Below are 27877 nucleotides of genomic sequence, written 5' to 3'. Positions count from 1 at the left end.
CAGACTCCGCACAGAGAGGCCCCGGCCAATGGGGATTCGAACCCAGGACCTTGCTGTGAGGCGGCAGTGCTACCCACTGCACCATCCGTGCTGCCGGCCTTAGTAGTCATCTTTTTAAAAAGTAACAAAGAATAAGCCCTTTTTTTTACTGTATAAACCGTAAATGTCTCATGTTTAGTTCAGGTTTGCTTTCAATCACAAGCAGATTCATTGCAACAGACATTTAAACCAGGGGTGCCCAAATGTTTGCACCCCACTGTAATATCCTCTTGTGATCGGCTACAAAAGACAATCCCACAGTGGTTTGGTCATAACAAAAAGGTGAAATAAAATTAAAAGGTGAAATACATTTTCTTCTAACAACTGCAGAAAAACCCTCTTACAAACAAGGTTAAAGCATGTTTAAAACGCAGTCTGCTTATTTACATTCCATACATAAAATGGTTAAATATAGCACATATAAAGCAGCCATAAAATATCTGCAATACATATCCCTCTGTTATTAAAGTCATGAATCCTGCTTGTGTGCCAGGACTGCAGGAGTGATGTGGAGAGGACTTATCATCAGACTCCTGTCTGACTGCAGGCAGTGAAACACAATGCTCCCATTGGGGGGAGAGACTGGGGCCACAAGACTATATCACCCTGTATACAACACCCTATATCATCCCACATACTGTATATCACCCTGTATACAACGCCCTGCATTATGCCAGCCAACACATCACCCTGTATACATCAGCCTATATCATCTAACATACTGTATATCACCCTGTATACATCACCCTATATCATCCTACAGACTGTATATCACCCTGTATACATCACCCTATATCATCCTACAGACTGTATATCACCCTGTATACATCATCCTATATCATCCTACACTGTATATCACCCTGTATACATCACCCTTTATGAATCCACAGACTGTATATCACCCTGTGTACATCACCCTATATCATCCTACACTGTATATCACCCTGTATACATCACCCTATATCAATCTACAGACTGTATATCACCCTGTATACATCACCCTATATGAATCCACAGACTGTATATCACCCTGTGTACATCACCCTATATCATCCTACACTGTATATCACCCTGTATACAACACCCTATATCAATCTACAGACTGTATATCACCCTGTATACATCACCCTATATCATCCTACACTGTATATCACCCTGTATACATCACCCTATATCAATCTACAGACTGTATATCACCCTGTATACATCACCCTATATCATCCTACACTGTATATCACCCTGTATACATCACCCTATATCAATCTACAGACTGTATATCACCCTGTATACATCACCCTTTATCATCTAACATACTGTATATCACCCTGTATACATCATCCTACATAGGATACTGTAGTATCACCTTGTACCGGTATACATCTCCAATATCGCCCTGTAAACGTCACCTTGAATACATTACCCTGCAGGGTTTTTCCTGCATTGAAATTTTTAGGCGGCCATGTTTTTCATACTGCCTATGCAAAATCACAGACAAAAAAACTAAACAAAAAAAAGGAACATGTAAGGCAATTAGAAATGGCCCATGCGTTTATTGGTACAATTTGGTTGTGAATGATACATTGAACTGCATTGACTGCTTTGAAGTGTACATGCAACATTAGAACTTCACTAAAACCCATGAGCAAATGATTGATACTGCATGAATACTTCAGACGTCTAGCTCAAACATGTTGCTGTGCAACACTGTAGTGGAAAGCAAAAAAACTAATGCTAGGCCTACCTATAATTTACAAAGCTTCTTTCTGTAGGTCGTTAAAAGGTGTCATTGGGGAACTAGTAAAATTTAGGCTACCCTTATCCTGACCGTCTCGTGGGGGGGGCACAGTTACCTCTGTCACATCACTCATGTTTAATACACGAGAGCAAGATATTACTGAAAACCTGTAATGACAATTGATCATTCCTGACCGTGGGCTAGAATCTGAAGTCATTATATTAGCCTTTAATAGTCTATGTGTTTCAAACTGATTGTATCTTTGGTACCAGGTATTGTAGAGTTCAATGTACTTTTGTGTTTATCTTTAAAATGATTTTCAAGCACTACCTTCTTCAGTGCAAACGCTATTTTTACCCCAGAGTCACTTAATTTAATTTATGCAGTGTTTGCGAAGAGGGAAAAAAAAAGTCACTGGCACTTAGTTGAGAAAAAAAGTTTGGGACGAATGTTGATTGGCCTTTGTTCAGTTGCTAAGCTACATTTAGCAGTTTGTTTTTCTTGCAAGACCTATATCCTGGCATTTCCTATCCTGGGAACTGTTATGAGTGTGAATCTAAAAGTGCCGACATAACAAAGGGATTTTGCACTGTGCAACAAACAAGGTCAGTTGTGTCTGACATGCCCAACAATCAGGTGGAACTGACAAAAGTAAAATACACAAAAAGACAAAAGAAAACGTCAAGTTTTTGGCAAATTACAAAGCTTATTCCAAGAAAGAAGGCATATCAAATGGACACCAAATCATTCACTTCTATGAGGAATAAATCAGCATAGGAAGGACACTACAAGTGCTTGAAGAGGATGCCTGTTTTCATAAAATAATATACACTCACTGAGCACTTTATTAGGAACATTTTTACTTTATTACACCTACTTATTCAAGCAATTATCTAATCAGCCAATTGTGTGTCAGCAGGGCAATGCATCCAATCATGGGTCAGGAGCTTCAGTCAATGTTCACATCAACCATCAGAATGGGGGAAAATGTGATTGTCGTGACTGACCAAGTGACAGAGTATCTCAGAAACTGCTGATCTCCTGGGATTTTCACACACACGTGAAAGGATGTCAGAGAAGAATGGTCAGACTGGAAGGAAGGAAGGTGACAGTAACACAAATAGCCACACAAGAGGTATGCAGAATAGCATCTCTGAACACACAACGCATCATAACCAAGTGGATAGACTACACCAGTAGAAGTCTGAAGTCTAGTAAATAAGTGCTCACTGAGTGTACATACACATTACATTACAAGGCATTTAGCAGACGCTCTTATACAGAGCGACGTACAACGTTGGGATGTTGGGATGGCTTAATTCAGACAGAAGAGCTGGAGATGTGCGTTATCACCCTTGTTCATAAATAGAAACTGTGTCAAAGTTGGCCAATAAAGTTGTGTGGTGCTTGTACACAAATCAGGCACACCAGGGCTGACTGCATCAGCCCTGATGGCACATACTCATTTTAAAGCTGTACTTATAACATGGACAGATGGCTGGGCGTCTATTAAACTGAAATGTGGATGTGACCAAAGAATTAATGAACACAGACCATTTAGAAGCCATATAGCCTACTTTTCTATCCATTATATGCCTACCCAAACGCCATCTTTTTAGCTGCCACAGTATACTGAACATTTGCGTCACTTTGTTTTAAATAATGAAAATACTGCAGTCTAACATTCTGCCACTAGATGCCGCCAAACACCAAAGAAAGGGACATTTATCGTTTCAATTGCTCGGGAGCCCCACAGACCTCAGTGTCTTTCAGATCATATATTTGAAAGTACATGATTGAAATAGTTATTTTCTCTGATTGAGATTGAACCTATATTTTATTGTACTATGTAGCCCAGTACCTATAAACAATATAATACATGAAATGCAAACAAAAAAAGAATCAAGATGTCAGGAAAATGGAAACCTGAAATACAACACAATGATGTATTGACTAATTCACACTGCATGTTTATTGGTTGGATTTTTTCATCAACGGGGGTTGAATGCACTTACTATTTTGGTCTCATCCCCCAGATAGTGGAATAACCTTTCCCAAACAAACAGCAAGAAGTATTCACTCGCTTTTTCAGACTACACATAAATGTTTATTTATTTATTTTTTTATCAAACACTTCTCTCCCTTTATCTCATAGGCCTTAATGCATGCACCTTGAAGGTGGCACTATTTGCAGCTTTGCATATCTCTAGCTTTGTGGTGTCTACTTACTATGAATTGCACTTTTGTGAGTTACCAAATCATCTGCAATCAAATTACTATTTCATTATAATGAAATTAAAACAATGTAATTAAAAGAATGTGTTTTATTTTAAATCCAGTCTAGCGTTACACTTTAATTCTAAATGTATACATTTCTAAATCTCCCAGCCCTGATAACTCTACCAAAGCCATGTCAGTTTGTTAGAATGGAGATTATCTGATTTAAGTGGCTGGGCCAACCTCAATTTAAACCCGCAGCCAGGATAACTTGGGAGTTAGCATACTGCAGAGCAGGCTTAAATCACTAGGTGTGTTGCCATGGAAATAAGCTTTGTTTCACAAACGGGAAAGGCAGAGTTAGTCCGCAGTATCAACAAAAGTTAGCCTGCTGACCCATTATTCCAGCTTGGAATAATTATGTTTCCTAAGCCATTATTGCAAACACCCCCCGCAAGTAATCGTGACATAACTCACTAGAACATGACAGCCCATAAGGGTCCAAGTGCAGGGCAGCATCGTTCATAATCTTCACCTCTGCGGCCCACTGCCAAACAGGAATTTGGTTAAGGGTGACATTAGTGGAGGGGGCTGAAAATATCTCATGTTCCTGCATTTCTGTAATGGTTGTGAGGTTAGGTTACTCACACACAAATCTCACAGCCTTCTCGAGAGGCCTCGAGCATTGCTGGTTCTCTACCTCCGACACCTGTGCTCTCGATACAGTGCTGGGCAACTTTCCTAGCCTTCTGCACGGATCTTTAACCACTAGCCTTCAACGTTTCCCGCACAACTCAGTATTCATATTCCGCATGACCCGCTGGACGGATCACAGAAACGGATGAACACATTCAGACTTGCATACCGTTGGCCCATCGCCGCTCCGTATACACCTGACCCTCACCCTCTCATTACGCCACAGTAGGCTATGCCTGTTCTACTCTGGGGCTCTTATTTGATGCAACTGGCACACCAAACTTTGAGCTTCCTGTTGCATTGTGCACACTTTCAAATGCACACTTTCACACTTGGAGAAAGTAGAATGGTTTTAATGGACATTTTAACAAAAGCATAATCAATGGAATAATTACACCTTAAACATAACCATTAGATCATGTTATAGATATGAAGTAGGCTCATGAAGTTAATTGATTACCTATTAATTCCCATCCTGTATTATCGCTAGCTAGCAAGTATTGTCAGCCAGCTAGCTCAACTGAATTAACCAAACTAACCTTAGCTAGCCTGTGAAATAGGTAGATGAGTCCCCACACCCTCTGCCTTATAAGGCACCATTCCACAACAAAAGCCATAGGGTAACACTGACATGCACACACCTACTGAAATCACACGCGTGTTTACACCATACACAAATGTCGTCCGTCCTCACACTGTTAGACACACACATCATAAGCAGACTCACAATCATAAAATAGCACACACTCACACATTAAACTGACAATCCCACACATTAACACACACTCAAAATGAAATGAAAACACTCACTCGTATTAAACTGACGATCCCACACGTTAACACACACTCGAAATGAAATGGCAACACTCACTCGTATTAAACTGACAATCCCACACGTTGACACACACTCGAAATCGCATGCATACACTCACTCACATTAAGCAGACAAGCACTCGTGCGCTCAAACGTTCAGAACCTCGATGTGGTTCATAGAAATAGCAGCAGACAATAAACCCTGTGCTGTACTTTGGCTGCCTTTGACTCCTCAGCTAGGCAGCTGCAGGTCATACACAGTAATCTGATACTGTGCACTGAAGAATTTACAATAGTGTGATGACAAATATTTCATGCGAAGGAATACTGGCATCTGCAATAAGGTGTGAGATTTAATCAAATAAGTAGAATGTCTTGCATAAGAAAATATATATTTAATGTTGCCACTGGTGTTGAAACAAATAGTAAAAAGAATTTATTAAATAATGATTACACAAGTAGAACACATTACATTACACATTAAAAATGAATTGTGCTCTTAATTAAAAAATCCCCAGGTGGCAGTCTGAGCTGTTCATTATTAACACGCACATGGAAAATATGAAAGCTGATTCCCCAGTTACCCAACAGACCATAAACCACTTTTTAACACTTTCACATCGAACTAACCGTATTAAATGCAGCCGTCTGACATATGCAACAATTTCACCCAATAACAAAGATATTTATACGATTTATAAAAAGCCTATGAATTCTGATATCGTGGATAGGTATGTTTGTGTGTAAACCACCGACTATTAACATTCATAATACTCCCATTAAAATGATGATCATGCTCCCCGGAATGTGCCGGAAGGGGAAACCTTCACCGAGGCATGACATAAGGTGTGCGCGGATTTCACTCAGCTGCTGGCGACGAGGAAATTGGCCGAGGAGGACTCGGAATTTCTTTCCTGTCACTTAGGGCGTCTAGAAAATCTACAAAAGAACAACAAAGTAGCGGGGAGACGGAGGTGACGCGATCCTAAGCCCCGCGGGATTATTGTCAAACGCTCCTTTTTTGAAAAAACCAGATCAAGGGTATTAGGCTAAGAAATGCTAACTATTTTCACCTTGAAATTTGCCTCCTCGGTGTGCGGTAACGTGTGGTCGCACCGAGCATTCTTAGCATACCAGAGCAGAGACGGAGACTGCTGTAGGAGTCTGCTGAGAAAGGGATTACGCTGAGGGTATCCACCCAGAATCGCACACTAAAAATAACTCTAATACTATAATTACATTATTTCTTCAGCAGACAGTCTTATCCATGGGAAGTTGCATAGCTTACATTTTTATATGCTATTGCTTTAAACTGCTGGGATACATTCTGGAGTGAGGTTAAGCTCTTCAAAGGTGCTCACAGGCAGAACAACAGCAGTACTGTATTAGGGATTTGAACCGGCAGCCATATACACAACTGTACAACAATAAGCTTAGGGTAGGGTACATAGTGGAAACTTTCAGCACACACACACCATGCATGGGACAAATGATTAAGCATAACTACCGCAAAACCCCAAGTATGCCATATGACACACGAGACCTTATACCTTTTCAACCAATCGAAATGACTGCTATACCATTGTTTTGAGCCTCTATTAAAGCCCAACAAAATTTCCTCAACCAAAGCCAAAACCCCTTTGGATTTGGGTGGAGCCATTTCATATTGGGCTTGGGACCGAAAGGGTTAATTTAAATAATGTAATAGTTATATAAGATACATACATCAACTATTATGTACATGGAGTTTTGTGTAAAAACATAGATCACTATCCAAATCAAAAAATGATTCTATGTTTGGGGAAAAAAATGTAATTACAGGAGGGGTCTTAATAATTGCATGATAATCTGAACACAAAGCTATTCCAAACATTTCCTGTTATTATTAAAGAGACAATGCAGAAAGCAGGCACTCTACAGCTTCCATATGGCACCTTTCAGTGTGAAAACAGACACATTCATTACAACCAGATGTACCCCGCATGCATTACAAGTACCGTGATAAGACAGCGGTTATGTCCTTCGTCCAAAAAGAACAAAAATCCACAGATGTTTGTAAAATGACTGTACAGTAAGGCACTTAGGGGAGCAAAGGAAAAAAACACACTCAGGAAAAATGTTTAGTCAGACATACCAAAGATTTATAAATCTGCCTTGTGCGGGCCATTGATTTGATATACATTTCCTATAGCTAACTAAATGCTATTCCTGCTTTCCCCATGGGACATGCTGACCCTTCAGAGCTACCATAGAGTTACTATTATCATTAGCAATAGCGATTTTGCAGTAATGTCTATTCCAGCAGGCTTGTTTTGTGGTTTGCCATTAAGCAATAAGGTGTGCAGAGGCAATGTCCTACACAAGTTTAGATCTGAGGGATTTTGATGCACTACACACTCGGTCATAAATCATTAAATCATAACCGTCCACCACAAGCTTGCATGGCCAACTGCAGTGGTCTGTCTGACAAGACTAAACAAAATCTTCTGGAAGATCATGTAAATTATTAAAAGCAAATATTTGCAAAAAGTATTACAAGAGACTAAACCAGGAACATCATGTGTATGATAACCACCATTATATTTATGTTTGGATTAAGTACATAAAGGTCATAACTATAACAGGTGCAAATATTCTCACTGCAACTTACAGTACAGCTGTATGCAGTCACTACAGTTATGTTTAGACTACCTACATAGTTTGTTTAAGTCCACCCAAATCAATAATAGCATCAAATCAAACTTCCGTGCATTTATAATTTGTGACAAATTAACCCTGGTTCTTAATTCCAACCTAACGGTAGTATCGAGTCAATAGCTGGGCATGGTCGAAGTGTGCCCCACAGGCCTATTCACGGTCATGACAAACAGAAGACAGCACGGTTCATTCTGTTGTTCCACACCTCCACGAGTTCCCTGACACTGTGGGGCCCCTCCTTCACTAGCATCATGAACATGCCTAATCTCCACCGTTTCAGAGCCTTTCATAAAACCAGAATCATATCAGACCAAAATCTTACCGTCTTCAGACGAGAGAGGTGGAACGAGACAGAGAATAAAAGTGAGTAGAGAGGAGGGATGGAGAGGGGGAAGAGGGATAGAGGGCTAGAGGGGAGACGCAGGAGAATGGGGAGGGAGAGAGATAGACTAAAAAGGGTGGGAGGGGAAGACCAGGAGAGATACAGGAAGAGAGACAGGTTGAGAGTGAGAGAGTGAGAGAGAGAGAGAGAGAGACAGAGAGAAAGGCGGGAAAGAGCAAGGACAGGGATAAAGAGGCAGAGGGAGAAAATTAATTGAGGGAGAGGGAAGACCAGATTGAGGTGTGTCCCCATTTAAAACTGCAAGGCTTTAATTCTACAGCCCTGTACATTTATGTAACCTAAATCTGTATATCTGCCCTGCAGCAATTTAATTTCACGTGTCATATTAAAAACAGATACATACAATCCAGACCAGCTCACAACCATTAAACGTATCATTATGGTCACGAGGCAGACATAAAGATAGCCAACCGGGATGAGCGCATATATAGTGCAAAATAAATCAATGACAGCAGATTTCAGCTAAAAAGCTGAAGCTAAAACCGAACCAAAACAGGCTTGGGAAATTTATTGCGCAGAATCCAGCTGTTTGCGGTGAGCAGGACTTTGTTTCTCCCGGGTGCGATTTGAGGAAATCATTGACTTCAGGAGAGCGGAGGAAGCACACTAAGCCACTGTTGCCTGAAGCCGCTCTTTCTTCAGTGGTTTCAGAGGGGAGACGCGTTTACAGCAATACAGCGAGCAGCTTCACTCCTGTGACAAAGGACAGCTTCTTAGAGGCAGTGTCAGTGTAACTGACTATCGACCGATGAAGACACCGAAAATCCAGCTGTCAGCATCTCCAGAGCATCGCAAATGACACCGGTGCGCAACTACAGGGCACTCACCAGTGCGTTGTAAAAACAAGCTCGCTCGACACCATTGAAAGCCAGATTATGACAGAAAACAATGGGAGAAAAGACTGAGCACAGAGAATGGCAGAGGCTTTATTCCACCAGGGAGCTGTGCAGCTAATCGGATGAACAGAACATACCGAATTGGCCATATACTTGACAAAAAATACCCCAAGTAGTTAATTTTCCATTAATGAGAACCATAAGCACAACTAAAGTGTGTCGGTCCAGAGACACACTGTAGGGCCCAAAGGTGCTTGGGAAGGTTAATGGTAGTTTAATTCGCCTGAGGTGAAAATGAAGTGCTACAGCACTGCAAAGTTTTAAAATATTGCTTTTTTTAAATCATGTTACTTGCAAAGGATACATTTCTCAAGGAAAACAGTATTAGGGCAAAAGCTGCTACCACACTCCCATAATGCAACTACATAAGTATTTTAGGAGATTAGATCTCTTTAGACTAGTAAGGAAAATGGAGCAGTGTCTTGATGGCAAAGAGTAAACATTTAACATTTAACTCAGACCAGTAACTCTATCCTACCCTAATGCAACGAGAGATCACAGATTTATATGTCAGCAATTTCACCCAATATCAAGCTCAAGCAATGCGTCTCAAACAAACAGGCCTTTCGTTTTGGCTGCTTATGCTCTTAGGCGATGCGGTGCAGTTGACCACTGGCACGTATCGACCCGATCTCATGTTCACGTCTGATTACATAGAAAAACTTCTCTGATTAATTAAAACAACTGAAAGAACATCCTATGAGCCATCAAGTACAAAGCCAACAAACCCTATGCTTCATGAAGCCTTTAACAGGCAAAAGAAAACACAGAAGGTTCCAGAAATGGAAACATATCAGGAGTCAGACAGGGGGTTCAGAGAAGCCGCAGAGCAAAGGGGGGCGGGGGGGTGGCTGGTAGGTGTCATGTGAAACGTTCAAACAGTACATGTTCTAATCTGTCTCAATGATATGAATCTTCCTGTACATCAAATCCAAGGAACAAAACCCCCGCTGTACTGCGCTAATGACCTCGACTTTTCTATAGACGCCCACTTCATCCTGTGTGTTCCCTTTTTTTATACCCTGAAATTGGGAAAGAAAATTTGAATGTAATTTCTGCTCCATTTATTTCCATGACAGCACCGAGCATTCTCGCCCGCTGCCAGACATTCCAGCATATTCCAGGCCACGCCTCCCATGCTGGGTCAATATTGTGCTTAAATCTCATGCTCCGGTTATTACGGGCAAGTTTTCTGCATTGTACAGTAACTCTGAAAGCACAATTACAATGGCATCCCCAGACTCTTTACAAACCAGCCTTTGAATTGGTTAAATGTTTACAATGGAAACATGCTGAACATATATCCCAGCTAGGGCTTAATGAGTGAGCCTCTTATTGGTAAACAAATCTAATCACCCATACACACAAATACCCACAAGCACACACATTTACGCACATGTGCGCACACACGCACACACATTTACGCACACACACACAGAGACACACACAGAGACACACAGACATACACAGACAGACACCTCTACCTCATCTACTTGCCTCCCTCTCTCCCTCCCTCCCACACAGACGCCTCAACCCCTTGCTGACAGCACCGGTTTTAAACACCGAAGTGCTCTCAGACTTGCAGACACTTCACTTAATCTTAAACAATTTTGGACTTCATTCCCTACAAATTGAGGTTACCATAGTTACCCCACTGGTTCAAAATGCATTTATGCCAGAGAAATTAGATAGGCCTTGCACTCAAAATATACTTGATTTGAGGGAGAAAAGATAAGGATTATTACCTTTGAAAAACTTCCATATAAAATTAAAATACTTCCAGTAAAATCTGACACAGTAAAAGGTGCCATAACTATGCAACAAAAGGACAGCTACAGTGAGCTCATTGAACATTGACAAATTTTTTATTTTGGTTCTGTACTCAAGCACTGAGCAATGAGGTTAAAGATGACTGTCAGCTTTAACTTGAGGGTATTATCATCCATGTTAGATTAACCAGCACCTTTTGTAGTACCTTAAAATGGGGGGACCATGTACAAGTATTTGTTGAATTGGCTTCACAAATGTGTTTTGTTCGGTATGTGTATTCATCGTTACTGAATGCAGAAGAGAGCTGTTGATCTTGATTCTGCACTTTGCAATTGCCTTCGTAAAAGTCCTTTTTATTGGAAATAAATTTAACATTTAAATAGGTCCGTTTAAAAATATGTTTTTGAAATATCTTTAAGGTATACAGTATGTAGGAACTGTCCATTGCTGTCAACTTTGTCAACATTGCTGTAATGTTGATGGTGTGAGCACACTTGCCATGTTGGTTAGGAGAATTCCGACTGGACGACTGTTGGAAATTTGGTCCAATCAGATCAGGTGATCTGTGTGGGGTAGCCCGGTCAACATTGTCCTGCCAAGACAAAAGTACAGAAAAGCCATTAGTTAAGCATTCCAGCTTAGTATCATTGCCATCAGCCAACTACAGAGATCATTGTTACCTATTTGTATCCAATCAAGGTCTTTACGCTAAACCTCAGTTTTAAAAAGAGAACCAAAAATACATCTCTCATCCCTGCTTCACATTACTGTTACTGTGCTGATTAGCCAGTAGGAAGGGTCTGAATATGTGGAGGGGGATACAGGTCTCAGAACAGCAATCCAAAACTGGGACAAATCTGGATCATTCACAGACAAGAGACTGATGAAGTCTGAGACTCATTAACACACGCATGCACTCACACTCAGACACACATTCACTCACAGGCACACACACATGCACAACCAAATGTACACACACACGCATGCACACACACACAACCAAATGTGCACACAGCCCCCAGAAGACACTGCTTGTTACCCTAGCTAAATCCATAAGGTCAAAGGTCATATTTGGCTACTTGCAGCTGGAGAAACGCATGTGCATGTGTGCTGCAGTAGGACTGTGTGTGTGTGCGTGTGTGTGTGTGCGTGCCGGCGTGCGTGCGTGTGCTGCTTGCAATATTAAGAAAAGTGCAAGGCCACCGCAGATCTAGAAATGGAAACAGGCAGTGGAAGTAGCACATCAAGGGCGTATGGCCGAGAGCAGGCTGTGCTCTCTTGAACTTATGTCCTTAAAATGTGCTTTAAGAAACTTAAAATATTATTAATTTCCATTCCCACTGAAATATGGACACATCATGCACCTGCAGCTTTCATGCATGAGGAAAGCCAACCACTCCTGATAGAGCATACTTTATTTTCCAACAAAAAAACCCTGAAAAAAAGGGCATGTCGTGAATTTTCATAAGTGTACTGTAGTTTTCCTAATTATTGTTTTCTTCCGCATAGTAAACGGGAACATATTAAAATATCCCCACAGGATGTAAAATATTCAAATTGCTGCTTCATTTGACCATGATCACATCTGATTAGCTGGGAAATGAAAATGCGTACCCACCCTGCTTTTCAGACCCAAAGCTAATCCAAGTCAAATGCGTCTAGACATGGCCATCACCAGACAGAGCTAAATAACCCAATTACCCAAGTGTGACTGATCCCCTCTGATTTCAACCCAAACTGCGCTGCATGACCCTGCCCTGACCGCTTCTTAAGTTCACTTCTACTGTGAGGGAAGGCACAGCAGGCAGACAGACAAACTGTACTCTCTCCCTCCCTCCGTATTCTTTTTCTCTCCCCCTCTTTCCATCTCTCTCACACACAGACTGAACTCTTGCGTCTGCGCAGCTACTCCTCATAAAAACACACCCACACTTCTATAAAGCTTTACCATTGTCTCAAATTTATGAGCGCTGCCCTGGTTTCGATATTTAAAAAAGGCCTAATCTGAAAAGTTATTAAAAACAGTAGACAGTTTTAAGATACCATTTGAAATTTGGCCAGTTAAGTGTCTCGGAGTCATTTGTTATGAATAATTGACACAATTATGGATGAGTAGGGAGTGTACGTGCATCATTAGCTAAAGTGGGAGAGGCGCAAGGGTGACAAAATCACCCAGGGTAGCATGGTATACTCAATCCAATCTTAGCTGAGTTTAACCAATCAGATCACATCAACCAAATGCAACTAATTCAAAAGAATGTCACCAGACCAAACAGCTGTGGGTGTTTCAAGAGTTGTCATAGTCTAATCCAGTCAGAGGAATAGGGTCCTTTAGTTCATTGTTTAGTTCATGTCGCTACTATAGTTATTTATATGCTACTTCATAGGTTTCAATATGAAATAAACTCTTAATGAGAGTGTTGACCTTTATGTAAAAAGATCAATTAATTAGTTCAAAAGCAGCTCATGTTTACATAAAAATGACTGATAACGAAAGAAGAATGTGACAAACAGCAATGTTATAACTGCTGAAACAGTAAGAGTACACATTTCCAAACTGAAAAGGGCTTATGGTAGCCAGCTGTGACAACACAGAGGTGTCTCTCATCTTTCTGCAGCTCAGCCAGACAGTTTTACTGTAGACAGGCAATGTCTCCCAGACCAGTGTGGTTTGAGGCATGCTTAAGTGCTCTTCAGACAAGTGGGAACAGGGGGTAGGTGGATTCTGTCTAACAGAAACAGGGCCTCAAAGGACTCGATTCATGCTGAAGACCTCTTTGTCTCATCCAGTGATTCTAGGTGAAAATCCCTAATCCATGAGATCAGCGGCATAGGGCTGTGGTTATGAAACTGACTGAAGGACCATAAACGCATTGGTTCAATCCATACATCAGTCGTGTATAATTATGTAAATATGAATTATATCAGCAAATATCCAGCAGTGCCAGTGTGTCAACTGTAAAGAATTTACAGCAAGGTTCTATTAAAATGGTGCATCATTTTAAACACAATGAACCGGATATAAAATTATATGAGAACTGAATGTGTGAGGCTGGGAGACAAGGGCTTTTAAATGCCAAATCTAATGAATAATAATAATAATAATAATATTTCCAAGGCAATAGCACAGACTAGTTTAGATTGCATTCTAATTTAGAATCCATGGTCTGCAGCGATTAGTGAGAATCTGACCTTTCACCTTGGAGAGGACACTCGGGATCTACAGATGTGCATGTCACTGTGAGTGTGCCTGATCTGGCTAAAATACTCCCAACCCACCATCTGTTCAACTTCAGTCATTGGCCAACACAAACATAAAACAAACATTGGAACTGTGTGCTGTGTTCGTTCAGACACGCTTTTCACAACCCTTTCCACGAACAGTTTTTATTACTTGCCATTTGGGCAGAGATCCTGCCTTAAGATCAATAGATTGCAAATAAAAAATAAATAACAATAATATAGTTTTTAATAAAACAGACGAAAGGGAAACGCAAAGGATAAATCCCCTTTAACACGTTTAGTTCAAGTCTAAAAGGGCGATTCATTTCGGTGAAAAAGGATTAGCCTACTCCGCAACCTTTTCAAACCTTCAAACCTATAAAAAGAGCCAACGCTGCCTGTTTAAATACAACGAGAAATTTGTCAATCCCCCGGATCTTTAAACGCTTTCTAATTTAAAGTGGTTCAAACCGGAGACTGACTAAGAAAAAAAATATATAAAACCACATTTCAATTCCCAGCTTCCAGGAAATCTAAGAACACAGAGCCCAAGCTTCCAGGAACTGAGCGCCGCGAGAGATCCCCGCTCGGCTCACCCTGAAAACATCTATAAAACTCGAGGCGGAAATTTACAACTCTGAGAACGCTGATAGGTTTCAGGGACGGGAGGGGGACCTGATGGGTATTGCAGTGTACAAGCAAACACAGCCACAGTCCTAATGGCAAAGCCACATTTCTGCTGCGTATTGCTTACCCAGCATGTCTGCAGTAGACCGACCCCGTTTGCCAAAAATGCTATCGGCGCGCATTCAAGGAAAGCTTGAAAGCATTCAAGGAATCGAAAGACTACAGAACACCGCCCTCGTACTTCAGGCTGTTAAACCGCCACAACACAGAGTATTATTTTTAAAACGTACGTAAAGACCACAGAAGACGCACATTTTGTCAGTGGCAATATGAAAACGAGATGACAACGTTGTCACTCCTTTTTAGCCCCTCTGTCAGTGGCCCAGGCACTTCTTTATGTGAATGTGAATGCGTACCATTTAGCATGAGCTATTATAGGAAATCTAGTTTGACCATTCGTATAATTTAGTGAATCATAATTACTGTGCCCCCAAGTATCATTTTTGCCAGAAATCATTATTGAACATTTTGTTACATTGAAAAAGGTAGTTAATTACCTTGTTACCTGAAGCCACTTGGAGATGAATTTTAAAATAAATAATGTTTACTATGATACCCCCCACACCTGGTCCCTGAAAGGATAGTTACTTTAAGGACAAAATCTAAATACAGAGATACCATGAAAAGATACTGGGAATTGAAACAGGTGTATGTAAACATTCAATTGACTGTTTTGTCTTGACCAGGCACATTTTGGTGTCAAGTGATTTTCACTGTCATCTCTGCAAATTATAATAATGAACAGAAATAACATTTCACATAAATAATCAATGTTAGCTCTACTTAAAGTGAAAATGTTTTTCAAGCACGATAACAATCCTAAAAGGTTTATATAAGGCAACTCTCCAAACCTGCAGGTTAGCGAAAAATTTGAGTCATGGAGCATCAGTCAACAAAGGCATAAAGAGTATTCACTAAACTTCAAACGGAACAACCAGATCTTAATGGATGACTTTGCTGGCAAGGAGCTATGAAAATAGACCATAAAACAAAAAGATCTGAAACAATAATAAAATCCCTTGTGACATTACGGAAAAGGAAATATTTTCATATTTGAAAGGGGGTGTGAACCAGTAAACCATCTATTCTGGCGGCCTATCAGTTTGATCAGGCCATAAGTGCAGATGACATATTGCTAGTTGGCGCAAGGACATCATTTGACCATAACTGGGAGGGCAGCAGGGCACAACTGGCTCTTCATTCTACCAGAGCAGGGTGGGTGACATCAGCCAGGGTACCCCAGAGTACTGCTGAATAGGCACCGGTGCCCCCTAGCTACCCGCCAGGTTCTTACAGGACGCCAGTTTTTGTCCGTGCCATACGTTCCTCTCCTTAGATCTGTGCTCGGGGTTGCTACGTCACTGGCTCATGGAGCATTTAGAGAGAACAACACGCTCTGTGCTGACAGTGACCAGGGACGATTCAGGCTATAGCCTGGGTGACCAGGTGACCACGAGGCCTGACAGGAGCGGCCTGTCTCAAACCAACAAGCTGTCCCCGATCGGACCCATAACAACACAGGCTACCTCCCGTGAAGAAAAGTCACAAGGCGATGCAAAGTCGGAGCTTTTTAATTTACAAAGTCGCACTGAATGAGTCACCTTACGCCGAAGCATTTTGCGACTAGAGACGAAATGCTGTAAACCCTCAGACTGCCAGCCCCCCACCCCATTACCAGAGCTCCATCCCCTAGTCTTTGGGGGAGAAAGGTTACAGGCTGGAGGAACACAAAGTCCCAACTACCAATTTACCCAGCAGGGGATGGCTTGTCCTGCATTCTATGTGCACCAACCAGTGATCAGACTGAGAGCTGAGTGACATATTACAGTCCAGCATACACAGTCAGGAAAGCTGAGTGACATGTTACAATCCAGCATACACAGTCAGGAAAGCTGAGTGACATGTTACAGTCAGCATACACAGTCAGGAAAGCTGAGTGACATGTTACAGTCCAGCATACACAGTCAGGAAAGCTGAGTGACATGTTACAGTCCAGCATACACAGTCAGGAAAGCTGAGTGACATGTTACAGTCCAGCATACACAGTCAGGAAAGCTGAGTAACATGTTACAGCCGAGCATACACAGTCAGGAAAGCTGAGTAATATGTTACAGTCCAGCCCACATTCAAGAAAGGAGTCTTGAGAAACAGAGAGCAAAATATGAGAAACCGATTATTCAACATTCATAGAAAAAGGGGATAAAATAAGGCAGGAGGGAACTTTATTTCCTTCCACAGAGGTCAATTTCAACCACCCATTCAAGACAGTGGTAGGGGAGCTTCCCCTGGAGTGCAGAGAAAAGCTCTAGTTCCCCAGCTCCAAGAATGGTTTGGAAATCTGCCAAAAGTCCCATAACATTCTCCCAGAGTTACATAACTCCGCATAAAGAGGTCACTTTTGCTTCTTATTTATGCACACAAAAGTTGCATAAGCAATACGAGCCAGTGAATCAAATATCACAAAAGCCTCTAAAATGAGACAATAGTCAACAACTTCATCATCTCATATTCATTTTCACTTAATTCTAAAATATTAGGTTTGGTCGGACGGTAGGCATATTTTATATAACAGGAATAGAGGCAAGCCCCTTTTGTTGCCTGGACCACAGCCCTGTTGGGAGAGCCCTGATTCCACAGGGCAGTCTTACAAAACTGTGTAAACAAACAACAACTAAAACTAAAAATGTAGCAACATGAGCTGGCTAATCCTTTCAGTGAAGCCACATTTTAAAAGGCTTGTGTGTGGAGTTCAACTGCATGAAATCCGATGTGCTCAAGAAAAAGGCATGCTCATCCCAGCAAGTGAGGCATAGTGTCTTAGATTTTTTATTCATGCCTTCATGCCAAAATCTGTTGGCCATGATAGGTCATGTGCATTCAACCTGCTTCCACTCATAATGTAGATGAGTAACTTTCCCAATAATCCCTCTTCAGTTAGCTGTCTCTTTTGCACAAACCTTCTCCCACTCTTTTTACTGCATATTTTTCATTTTCATCCATATTGTTTTTACATTTTCTCCCCGCTTCTACTATCCAGAGAACATATTTAAGAATTGTGAAACAGCAACTGTTTATAGCATCTACAGAAATGGTGACTACAGCGAAATTAAACAAACACAGGATGCTAGCTCTGGAAGGTTTATGGGTACTGTCAAGTGGAGTCTGTCAATGTAAAAGAATCTTTAGAGTATACTTAATCATATTAAATCCATATATGTCAAAAACAGCACAGAACCTGTTCATGAATAAAATTTTGAAGACAAATTTGTTTAATGTAACTTTTTACATAAATAGAACTGCATTTATTTACCAGCATACACAAGAAGCACATACTGGATGCATGCATACTCAATATGTAATTTTCGTTGTTTCAAATGCTACTCAACATTTTGGTTCACAAATGTTTATTTGGCACAGGAGACCAATAAATCTCTAGTGTCACTGATTCTATGACAGTAAAACTGCGCTCCTAGTCAGAATTGTAAATTCACATTTGAACACAATCGCAAAACACTGCTCTACGGCAACATTAAAATAGCAATTAAAACATCAATAACTACAAAAAGTGATTTTAAGAAAACAGCTCCACACAGCTCAATAACATCCCACTCTACATTCAGACACAAATCTGGCACAAACACAGATTATGCAATTCCCAAAAAATAGAAACATAAAAACTTGTCACTTGGATATGATTAGTTAGGCAACATTAGTTTCCAGAAACGTTTTCTATTAAACTTTGAAGTGGAAGGTTTATTCTCATCCATGCAAATTTGGAAAGAGTGTTGCGTGTTGCTCAATTTTCTTAAGGGACCTTACATTGTGACCTAATGGATTCCACTTCAATCACACAACTTCCCTCATTGTCTTTCATTCGACTTCTTAACACTGGAATTATTTTTGAAGCGCACACACAGATTGAAAAGCACAATATGCATATTAATTCTCATTCTTGAGATGTGTTGGAATGCCATGAATGCCCAAGCCCTGAACCCAATGACACGGGGGCCTGAGGGTAAAATTAGCATGGCCCTTCACTCTACATGACAACACTAACACACGTGGGACGTGTGAACTCGCATGGGGAACTGTTTATACTGACACAACTCTGTGTGACAAACAAGATTCGGTTACAAGAGAAATTCGTCCAGTATCCCTCTGTTGTAATCTGCCTTGAGGGTAAATGCCTTTTTCTTATTCTCAGGTTTGTACTGAGAATGTCAGATATTCTTGCCGTCAAGACAGTTCTCTTCTCCATATAAACCTGCGAGTAAAAAGGCTTAATGCATCACTGACCTGCAGTCCTGAATTTCATTAACTACCCAAGAAATGTTTAGCACACGAAAAGTGCAAAATCCGCAAAGTCTATGAGTGCAAAAGAAATTAAAATGGAAACAAACTGTGAAACAGATGGAGTTGAGCATCTTGCTATAATCTTCAGCATCCTGAGAATGAGATGTTCCAAACCCCTCTGTTTAATAACTTGCCAAACGTCACTCACATCCTGACACACATGCATCCGCTGCAATTACACTTCAACCGTAATCCTTTACATTTGTTTGATCCCTGGCAGTTGACTGAAAAATGAATTTGGGGAGGCCTGGAGGACAGTTGGTGTAGTGATGCCGTTACTGACAAAAACAGGTTTCTCACCCTCTGAATACACAGAGAAAACTTCTTTTCTGCCCATAATCTCCCCATCAATAAGCCAACGCTCTCTAATTTCACAGCTCTTTCTGCAGCTTTCGCAAACTCTGTACGCTTATTAACAAATAGATTCAAAAGGCTGAACTCAGTGACCTTTGACTGGTCACTTTATCAAGTGCATGTGACCACACTGCTATGGAGCTGAAAAGAAGTCACATTACAGTTACCAGAGTTAACTGAACATTTAGAATGTGCATCACAGGCTACATCCAAGGTAAGCAAACGGATAAGCGGGGCACACAAAGACGAGCTGTGTGCTTGTAATGGTTTGTCAGGGAAATCTGTTAATGTATGCAATCACCACTAGTTTCAGCATTTCATTCTTCCTGTGCAGACTCAAAGCATAGCATATAGCTCAATTGCAATAAGTTTGTTCCAGAGAAAAACTAGTTACGCGCACGCACACATACACATACACACGCACACACGCACACACGCACACACGCACACACGCACACACGCACACACGCACACACGCACACACGCACACACACACACACACACACACACACACACAGTGCGGAGGAAAAAAAAGGCCTCTCAATATCAATATTGGTGTTAATATTAACATTCTTAACACTCTGAGAGAAGACTAGCACATTTTCACTACTGCTATAAAACAAACTAAAAAAAAAAGAATAAAAAAGGCTAACAGAGAGAGAGAGTTCAGTAGCAAATATGCCAAAAAATAAATAAAAAATACTAATTACCATTCAGTGACAACTTCTCATTGTGGCTTTGTGTTCATTCACCTGAATACAGTTCAACTTGTGGGATACATTGCACATGTCACATTTGTATGTTGCGCTTTATTTTCAAATGCTTTCTAAGTAACCTGATTATGTACTGTACGCCCAGCCACCCACCAAAAAAACGTCAGTAGAAAGTTTGTAGCTAGCTACAGACAATACAAATAGGCCTACGTGTACACAAAAGGGGTGATGCATAATAAGTCTTAAAAGGTCTTTAATTACCTGGTAATTTGGGTGGTGAAGAAAATAATCCGGACATCCGGCTAAAGCCATTTTATCCCTTTATAAACTCTCTCTCTTGGGTATCACATTCACTTTTGATTGGTGTAACAAGAACCTGTGAAGAGAACGAATTGACACATTAATCGACAAATGCTCGCTAAAACCTCTCTCATTTCAAACCCGGATTTGAGGCTGATGTACTGCATGTAGTTCATAAAAACAACAACATGAGGCTTCATGTTAGTTTAATCTTCCTGGAAAAGCCATTTGATTGGTCCAAATCCAAGAGTCAATGACATCACAGTGAGGCCTGACTTTCCCATCGTAAATCTAGATCCAGACAGTTCCACAAGTTAGCAACCAGGGGTTTCACAGACATCCTACACCTCCGAGGGCCAGAGAAGCATGTCAGAGGACTTACGGCCACCACTGAACACGGTGGTGCACTTCACACTTATATAAATCACTCCTTCCAGAGACAGAGGAATTTTGCGAGGACCGGACCTGATCAGCAAAAATCCAGAGTATACAGTCTTAGTCTTGGGCTGACCATATAGCAGACGTGCTATCTGGGCACTAGTGACTGACGTTAGAGCAATATTCCATCCCATAGGCTTCATTTTTGGTTAGTTAAATATTAGTTAATTTACTTTTCACACCCTAAACTGTAGGTTTAAAGCGGCTGCTCTGATTTTGCTTTATTCATGTAATCTTTGTATGCATGTATGTTTGTGTGGGTTGTGTGAGTGTGGGACCCCCCAACATATCTCTTGTACCCCATTTCTGCAACCTTCTGTGTATTTTATAGGAAAGTGGAGCAACGAAACTGTATGGCTAACACAAAATTGTATATAACATTAAATAATGCTAACTTGCACAAAGAACCATAGGAAATGTTCAAAACTCTCGGCTTAGAATACAGCTGTAAAAATATAGTTGTGAAGCACAAATGCTCATGAATTCATGTCTGAATAACATCCCCATGAGGCACATAACTGCCCAGACTTCACCACTTCTGTGCTTCAAGGATTGCCAAGGTTTGCACTGGTACTGTAAGACAAGTTGTCAAATCTGCCACAGTAAATCATTTCTTGGTAGCTTAAAATAGGAGCCAGCTAACTCTAGGTTTTCTTAGAGTATCGTCTTATCTCCAGATGAGATCAAGTTCGAGAACACAGCCATAAGTTATGGTTTCAGCACTTATATCTGACACACACGAACCAAAAGTGCTGGAGTGTTTCAAAGTTAATTGAAGTAAAAAAATTTTAAAAATCAAATGCCATGCTAAGGCACCATAAAGCTACCGGCAGCCAGATCTACAGCCAGCAAATTTAGCTGGCAGGACATATTTGTCAGCTATCCTACCAGTGCACTGCAGCAAAAATAACCTAAAGTTGGCTGGACATCTTCGGGTTTGTTCAAGTCAAGGACATAACGTTCCATTCAATCGGAGACCAGACAGTTTTACTGCAATTTGAAATGAACCACAAAGATTAAAAGATGGACGATTTTAGACAGCATTCCAGATTTCTTGGCAGTTCCAGAAAAAAGAGGAATTTATCCATAACACAATGTGAGAATCTGAATCCTACTGTCTCTGGTAATTAATTTGAACAAATTGAAATTATGTTCTGTCTCTAAAGGTTGATGGGGGGTGGGGGTTGTGGCAGAGTCGGAAATTATCGCACACCAGTGGAGTCAAGTAGGAAAGACAATGTAACAGTGGAAGATGGAATTCATTACAAATAATCAGACTAGACTTTCATATTGTCTGCTTGGGACAACAAACCAGACCTGTACAAATAATTAGAAAATTGGACATTCCAGTCCAAAATTGCACATCTGGCAACCCTACCTATATGGCCACATTATGAAATTACGTGGCCATATAAATGCATTGCCTGTTTTTCACCATCCTCATTGCAAAGCAGAACTGAAAACAGCTCAGACAAAGCACTAAAAGCCATTTCTAAGCCCTGAATTATTTAACAATGATTTGTGAAGCTTAGCGTTTTTTAATCTCCTTTCCCAATTTAGACATAAAACAAAGACTCTATTAGGAGAGTGCTTAACCTTCAAACCGGGAGTGCTAATAATGGCTCAGTCATGAAATTTGGCAAAACAATACGCCTTCCTTTTGGCTCGGTAAGCAAACTGAAAGGACTCAATAGTAATGAGCCCTGTGTGTGTGTGTGTGTGTGTGTGTGTGTGTGTGTGTGGCTGTTTGTATGTGTGTGTCGGGGGGGTTACAGAGCATGATTTCAACGTGGGTGTTCGAACATGTTTTTCCGTTATGTACTGTACTGCTCTGAATACAGTGGGAACTCTCGCTGGGCTCCACAGAAACAGAGGACTATGGTGGAGATCTCCTCTCATAACAATCCACTTTCAGAGCATCTGGACTTGCTTTCGCGACACCTCTTTTTTTCTCCAAACCTCCCATATTTTGTTAAGAACACTTAAATGCTGCCGTGGAAACAGACAGGCCATAATGACCTGTGCGCCATCCTGATCCTTGTGTGTGTGATGAGCATCTCTCATCTATATGTTCATTCACTGCCTGACTAAGAGAACTATGTCCAAAGACTTACAGGTTAGGGACTACAGATGAAAATTAGCCCATTAGCTAACTCTGGCGCATTTATATTGATGTGGAAACTGAAAATGTTGATTAATGTGCACTCTCCCTGATAAAATAAAATAAATGAATACATTTTAAAAAACTAGCTCTTACAAAAAGTGACCTCCCCCACCAGTTTTTGCTGGCTACAGTGAGTGGAGATTTTCTAACAATTTCTGACACACATACTCTATATGTATCTAGCAATGAAAGTCATCACATATAATGTCAGGGATGTCGGTACGATAAATAATTCCCTAGGCCTTCCTGTCAAAAATAATTCAAATTTAAGTGGACATCCAAGCTGTTGCAAACCACAAGAGGAAAATAAAGTGGATTCTCAGTTTTATACCATTGCCTTAGAGACCCCTGGCTTGTTATTCACATGCATTGACCTCAAGAGTGACAAGCATTTCAGTCCCTTCTTGAAATTGAGACGCTAGTGGCTAGCTGTCTCGAGATGAAAAGAATGAGAAAGTTGCTATTGATTATGCAAGGTTGAAATAACGGTAACACAGGCATAGCCTCAGACAACAGTCTGTGTGTTTCTTAGTGTAATACAAAAAAAAATATTTAAAATATAGTTTCAAGGGAGAATGCATGTTTCAACGAAAGCACTTTATGAATTAAGCACCTTTGTCTCAACAGAAAGCAAGTTGAAACATCAACAGCAAATGCACTCATTAGACAGAGAGTTTCCGTTTTACAACTGACATTTACTCAAATTAATTACACTTTACATTCACAAATGTTATGTTATGTGTCAGATTAAAATGAACAAGAACTAAGTTTAAAAACAGTAGCACAGTTAAGTAAAACAAGAAGGTGAGTCAAAGCTTGTAAATGGCCCCTTAGCTGAACGTTTTTTGGGTTCCCTTGACGTAGTATAAAAAAACAAAACAGATCTTGCGAATATTTCCTGGAAATACATCTGTGGGCGGGCACAAGATTGGCTGGCAGAGATGGTGTGGAACCGTGTGGAACACTGCTGGCTTTCTGAAAGGTGAGACTCTGAATAGCCAAGCTAAACACAGCCAGCTTTCATTAGAATACTTATCACCGTGAGGCTGCACTGAACAAAGGCTGTGAAACAGTGGAACACTTGACCTCTTGACCCATTGTGCTAAAAACCTAGGCTGTGCCCAGAGAGACCGTTAAGGCCTCCACACACCAACACAACGGCCCTGAACAAGTCAGGATTGTCGATTCTTGGGGGCTATCATTCTTTACGGTACAAGGCACACCGGATTGACGTTCTTTCCTGTATCCGCTCTGAGCATGCATGGGGGGAACAAAACAAACATTCTAGAAAAACATTCCGCAACTGTTGTTGCCCTCATCTTCAGAATCCACGACAAATAACAGGTTGTGGTTCAAATTCTATCATCTATCATCTGTACTGGGCACCCAATAACCAGATACTGTGCTTTGAAAAGCTATTTGTTCCCACTGCAAATTTCTTGTTTTTTGGCACATTTTGAACCAAAATCATATTTGATCATCCTCGGATGTACAAATGGCAATGAGATATAGCAAACAACACAAAAAGTAGCAACCATAACATTATCAACTAAACATCAGACCCTAACATCAATAATTGGCAATGTCGTCTCATTGTCTGGAAGAAATTCAGGACCACCCTGCCTCATAGTAGTTTCAACTCCTACATGGAGAGCTTATATTAGGCCCTTTAAATGCGTCTTAACAGACTTTTATTTGTGCAACACATTCTAACGCAGAATCCTCTACTAGCAGGGAACATATGGTGGACCATTACATTACATGTTATTAACCTGACGCTTTTATCCAAAGCAACTTACAGTTGATTAGACTAAGCAGGAGACAATGTAGGGTTAACATTACATTACGTTAATGGCATTTGGCAGACGCTCTCATCCAGAGCGACATACAGTTGACTAAACTAAGCAGGAGACAATCCTCCCCTGGAGCAATGCAGGGTTAAGAGCCTTGCTCAAGGACAGCTGTGCGGATCTTATCGTGGCTACACCAGGGATCGAACCACCGACCTTGCAGGTCCCGGTCATGTACCTTAACCGCTACGCTACAGGCTGTCCAGGTTCTACGGCATCAAGGCAGCCCAAGCCCATCCCCATGTTGCCACTGCACTGCATTGAGAAGGGGTACTTGAGCAGTGGCCTTGCACAGAGTGTAGTGTTGACCATGTGGTTTCCTATAGGCAGGTTAGACTATACTGCTTTCAGGAACCAGAGACAGTCCTGCTTTGGCCCTGAATTCCACTATTTAGACTGCAGAGTTTACAGTCTTGGTTTAATGCAGTGTCTTTGCCATAGAACAGCTGCAGTTATTATAATATCCACATAATATCCGGTGAAGATGTGATTTTCCATTACAATAGCATATCTCTAAAGAAAATATATTCAAGTCAAGGCAAATGTATTGCTATAATAACCGTTCCTATTCTTCTGATAATAAGCAAACGCAGCAGTGTTAACTAAACAATACACATGTATTCACACTTTAACTTATGACAGAAAAAACACTGAAGAACAAGAATGCAGGACCCATTTAACCATTTCTAAATTTTCCATAAAAAATCAATGATCCTACACAATTCCACAGATGGCAGGCAGTTTCCCCGGCACCTCCTCGTACATCGCCGCAGTCACAGAGGGGAATCAAAGAACGGCAAAATGTAACCAAGGCAAAGGGGAGAGAGGCCTTTCATAATTCCACCATTTTCTTAAAATGACAGACTAACGTCACGGGGAAACTCAGAATGCGCCCCCCTCCCCCTCCCTGGCCCAATTGGCACACCTGTCAGAGCTGTGGAAAGCGCGGATATAAAAAGCCGGCGATGCCGAGCGAGTACAGGCGCAGCGCGGCGTAATTTAGCCGTTAACGCGGCGTGAGTGGCTGGAGACCTCGCTCCGCGTGACTGCGTAATGCCCCAGGTATAGCCTGCCGCGGGATTTGGTGTCAGCGAAGAGCTTAAAGTTAATAGCATAATGTGAGTGTTGCGGGAAACCTGATCGGGTGACAAGCCTCGTCACAAAAAAAGCGTCTGGAACGGCGAGGAGGTCTAGCGTGTTGGCATCCCCCCTTTGTGCCGCGCCGTCTGTCGGTTCAACTCTAGGCAGACTCGTGGGGGGGGGGGGGGGGAATTCTCCCCCGTCCGGTGGCATATGAGCTGACTGGGTGCTGCCGTCTGAAGCGACGTGAGCTTGTGTTGAGAACACAGAGAGGTCCCCAGAGCAGACAGACATCGGCCTGCCCCACTGAGGGAAAAAACAGATGGACTCGCAGACTCCTTTCCATGGGCAAGGGCTCTCTATAGCAAACACCGCACTGTTGTTTTTACCTGTGACTGAACGGAGGGCAGACATCTTTTTTGTCACAGTAGGAGAGGCCCACACTTACTGCTTAAACAGAGCACGGCCTCTGAACAAGAAAGGCAAACACAGACAGCCTAAGCGGAGCGCAGCGTCACCGATTAAGGACCTGACATTCAGGCCAAGTTAGCGGATCATAAAAACACTAAGGAATAGAGCTATCATAGGCCAACTAAGCGGATCAAAGACCTGCTGAGTAATATTACTACCATGGACCAAAGTACCAGATCACAGCATCACTGAATATATCATAGGCCAACAAAGTGGATCACAGAGGCTAAGTAAGTGGCTTTGCTATTCTTAGCAAGGGCCTCCTCTTTGATGCAATCACCCCACACCCTAGAAATAAACTTCTCCCTGCAGGAATTTGCCTGTAGTAAAAAAACCAAAAAAAACCACTTGCTCTCAAAATGAGTACATTCAGGGGTCACTTAAAGCTACAATAGGTAAGATTTTTGTTTTAATTCATTGTTACAAGACCATTGTAAATCCCTTCCTATCATTGAAGAAGGCTCACTGACACATTGACTCACCCTCTGCTTGTGTTTATGGTCCTTAAGTTCAAGTTTCAAAATATACAGTTGACGGACCAAAACTTTGTATTATTCTGTCTTTTAAATTCAGTCTGGGTATAAATGCAGATTCACAGTAACTGACCTAAGGAGATGGATATACTATAATTGCCCCAAAATCCACATAAAGAAGCAGTGACACAACAATCGGACAATTTTAAAAAAGAAGGCACACTTATTATATGTATCCTATGCATCTTCTTTGAATAATTCCTCAAAGCATGTAAACTTTGCACATGTCTTGGTATTTTCAAGGAATTAGAGATAATCTACAAACCAATTAAAACAAGATGGTTGTGTGAAACATGAAACATGGCCTGCCCAGAGCATTATTCCACCATCAATTTCTGCTGGTTGTACACTAACCCCTGGTCCCTCCCTCGCACACTAACCCCTGGTCCCCCCCTTCCACACTAACCCCTGGTCCCACCCTCGCAGACTAACTACTGGTTCCTCCC

The 27877-nt window shown here is 41.3% G+C and overlaps 1 protein-coding gene across 2 annotated transcripts in view; it reads right to left on the bottom strand.

Annotated features, from left to right (window-relative positions):
- LOC133136917 (growth factor receptor-bound protein 10-like) overlaps positions 1-27877 on the bottom strand; it is a 78517-nt gene that overhangs the window by 40075 nt on the left and 10565 nt on the right. Inside the window, exons 2-3 of one of the 2 annotated variants that reach the window (XM_061254793.1) lie at positions 20857-20971; positions 11765-11858 (exon numbers count right to left, since the gene is read on the bottom strand). In XM_061254793.1, the coding sequence (XP_061110777.1) occupies positions 11765-11858; positions 20857-20907 (145 nt within the window). In that variant the 5' untranslated portion in view covers positions 20908-20971. The remainder of the gene's footprint in view (positions 1-11764; positions 11859-20856; positions 20972-27877) is intronic. The other variant, XM_061254795.1, reaches the window with a different exon arrangement.

This window comes from Conger conger, chromosome 9, assembly GCF_963514075.1.
Source record: "Conger conger chromosome 9, fConCon1.1, whole genome shotgun sequence".
Classification (NCBI taxonomy): Eukaryota; Metazoa; Chordata; class Actinopteri; order Anguilliformes; family Congridae; genus Conger; species Conger conger.
This window is presented reverse-complemented; position numbering and strand designations above follow the sequence as displayed.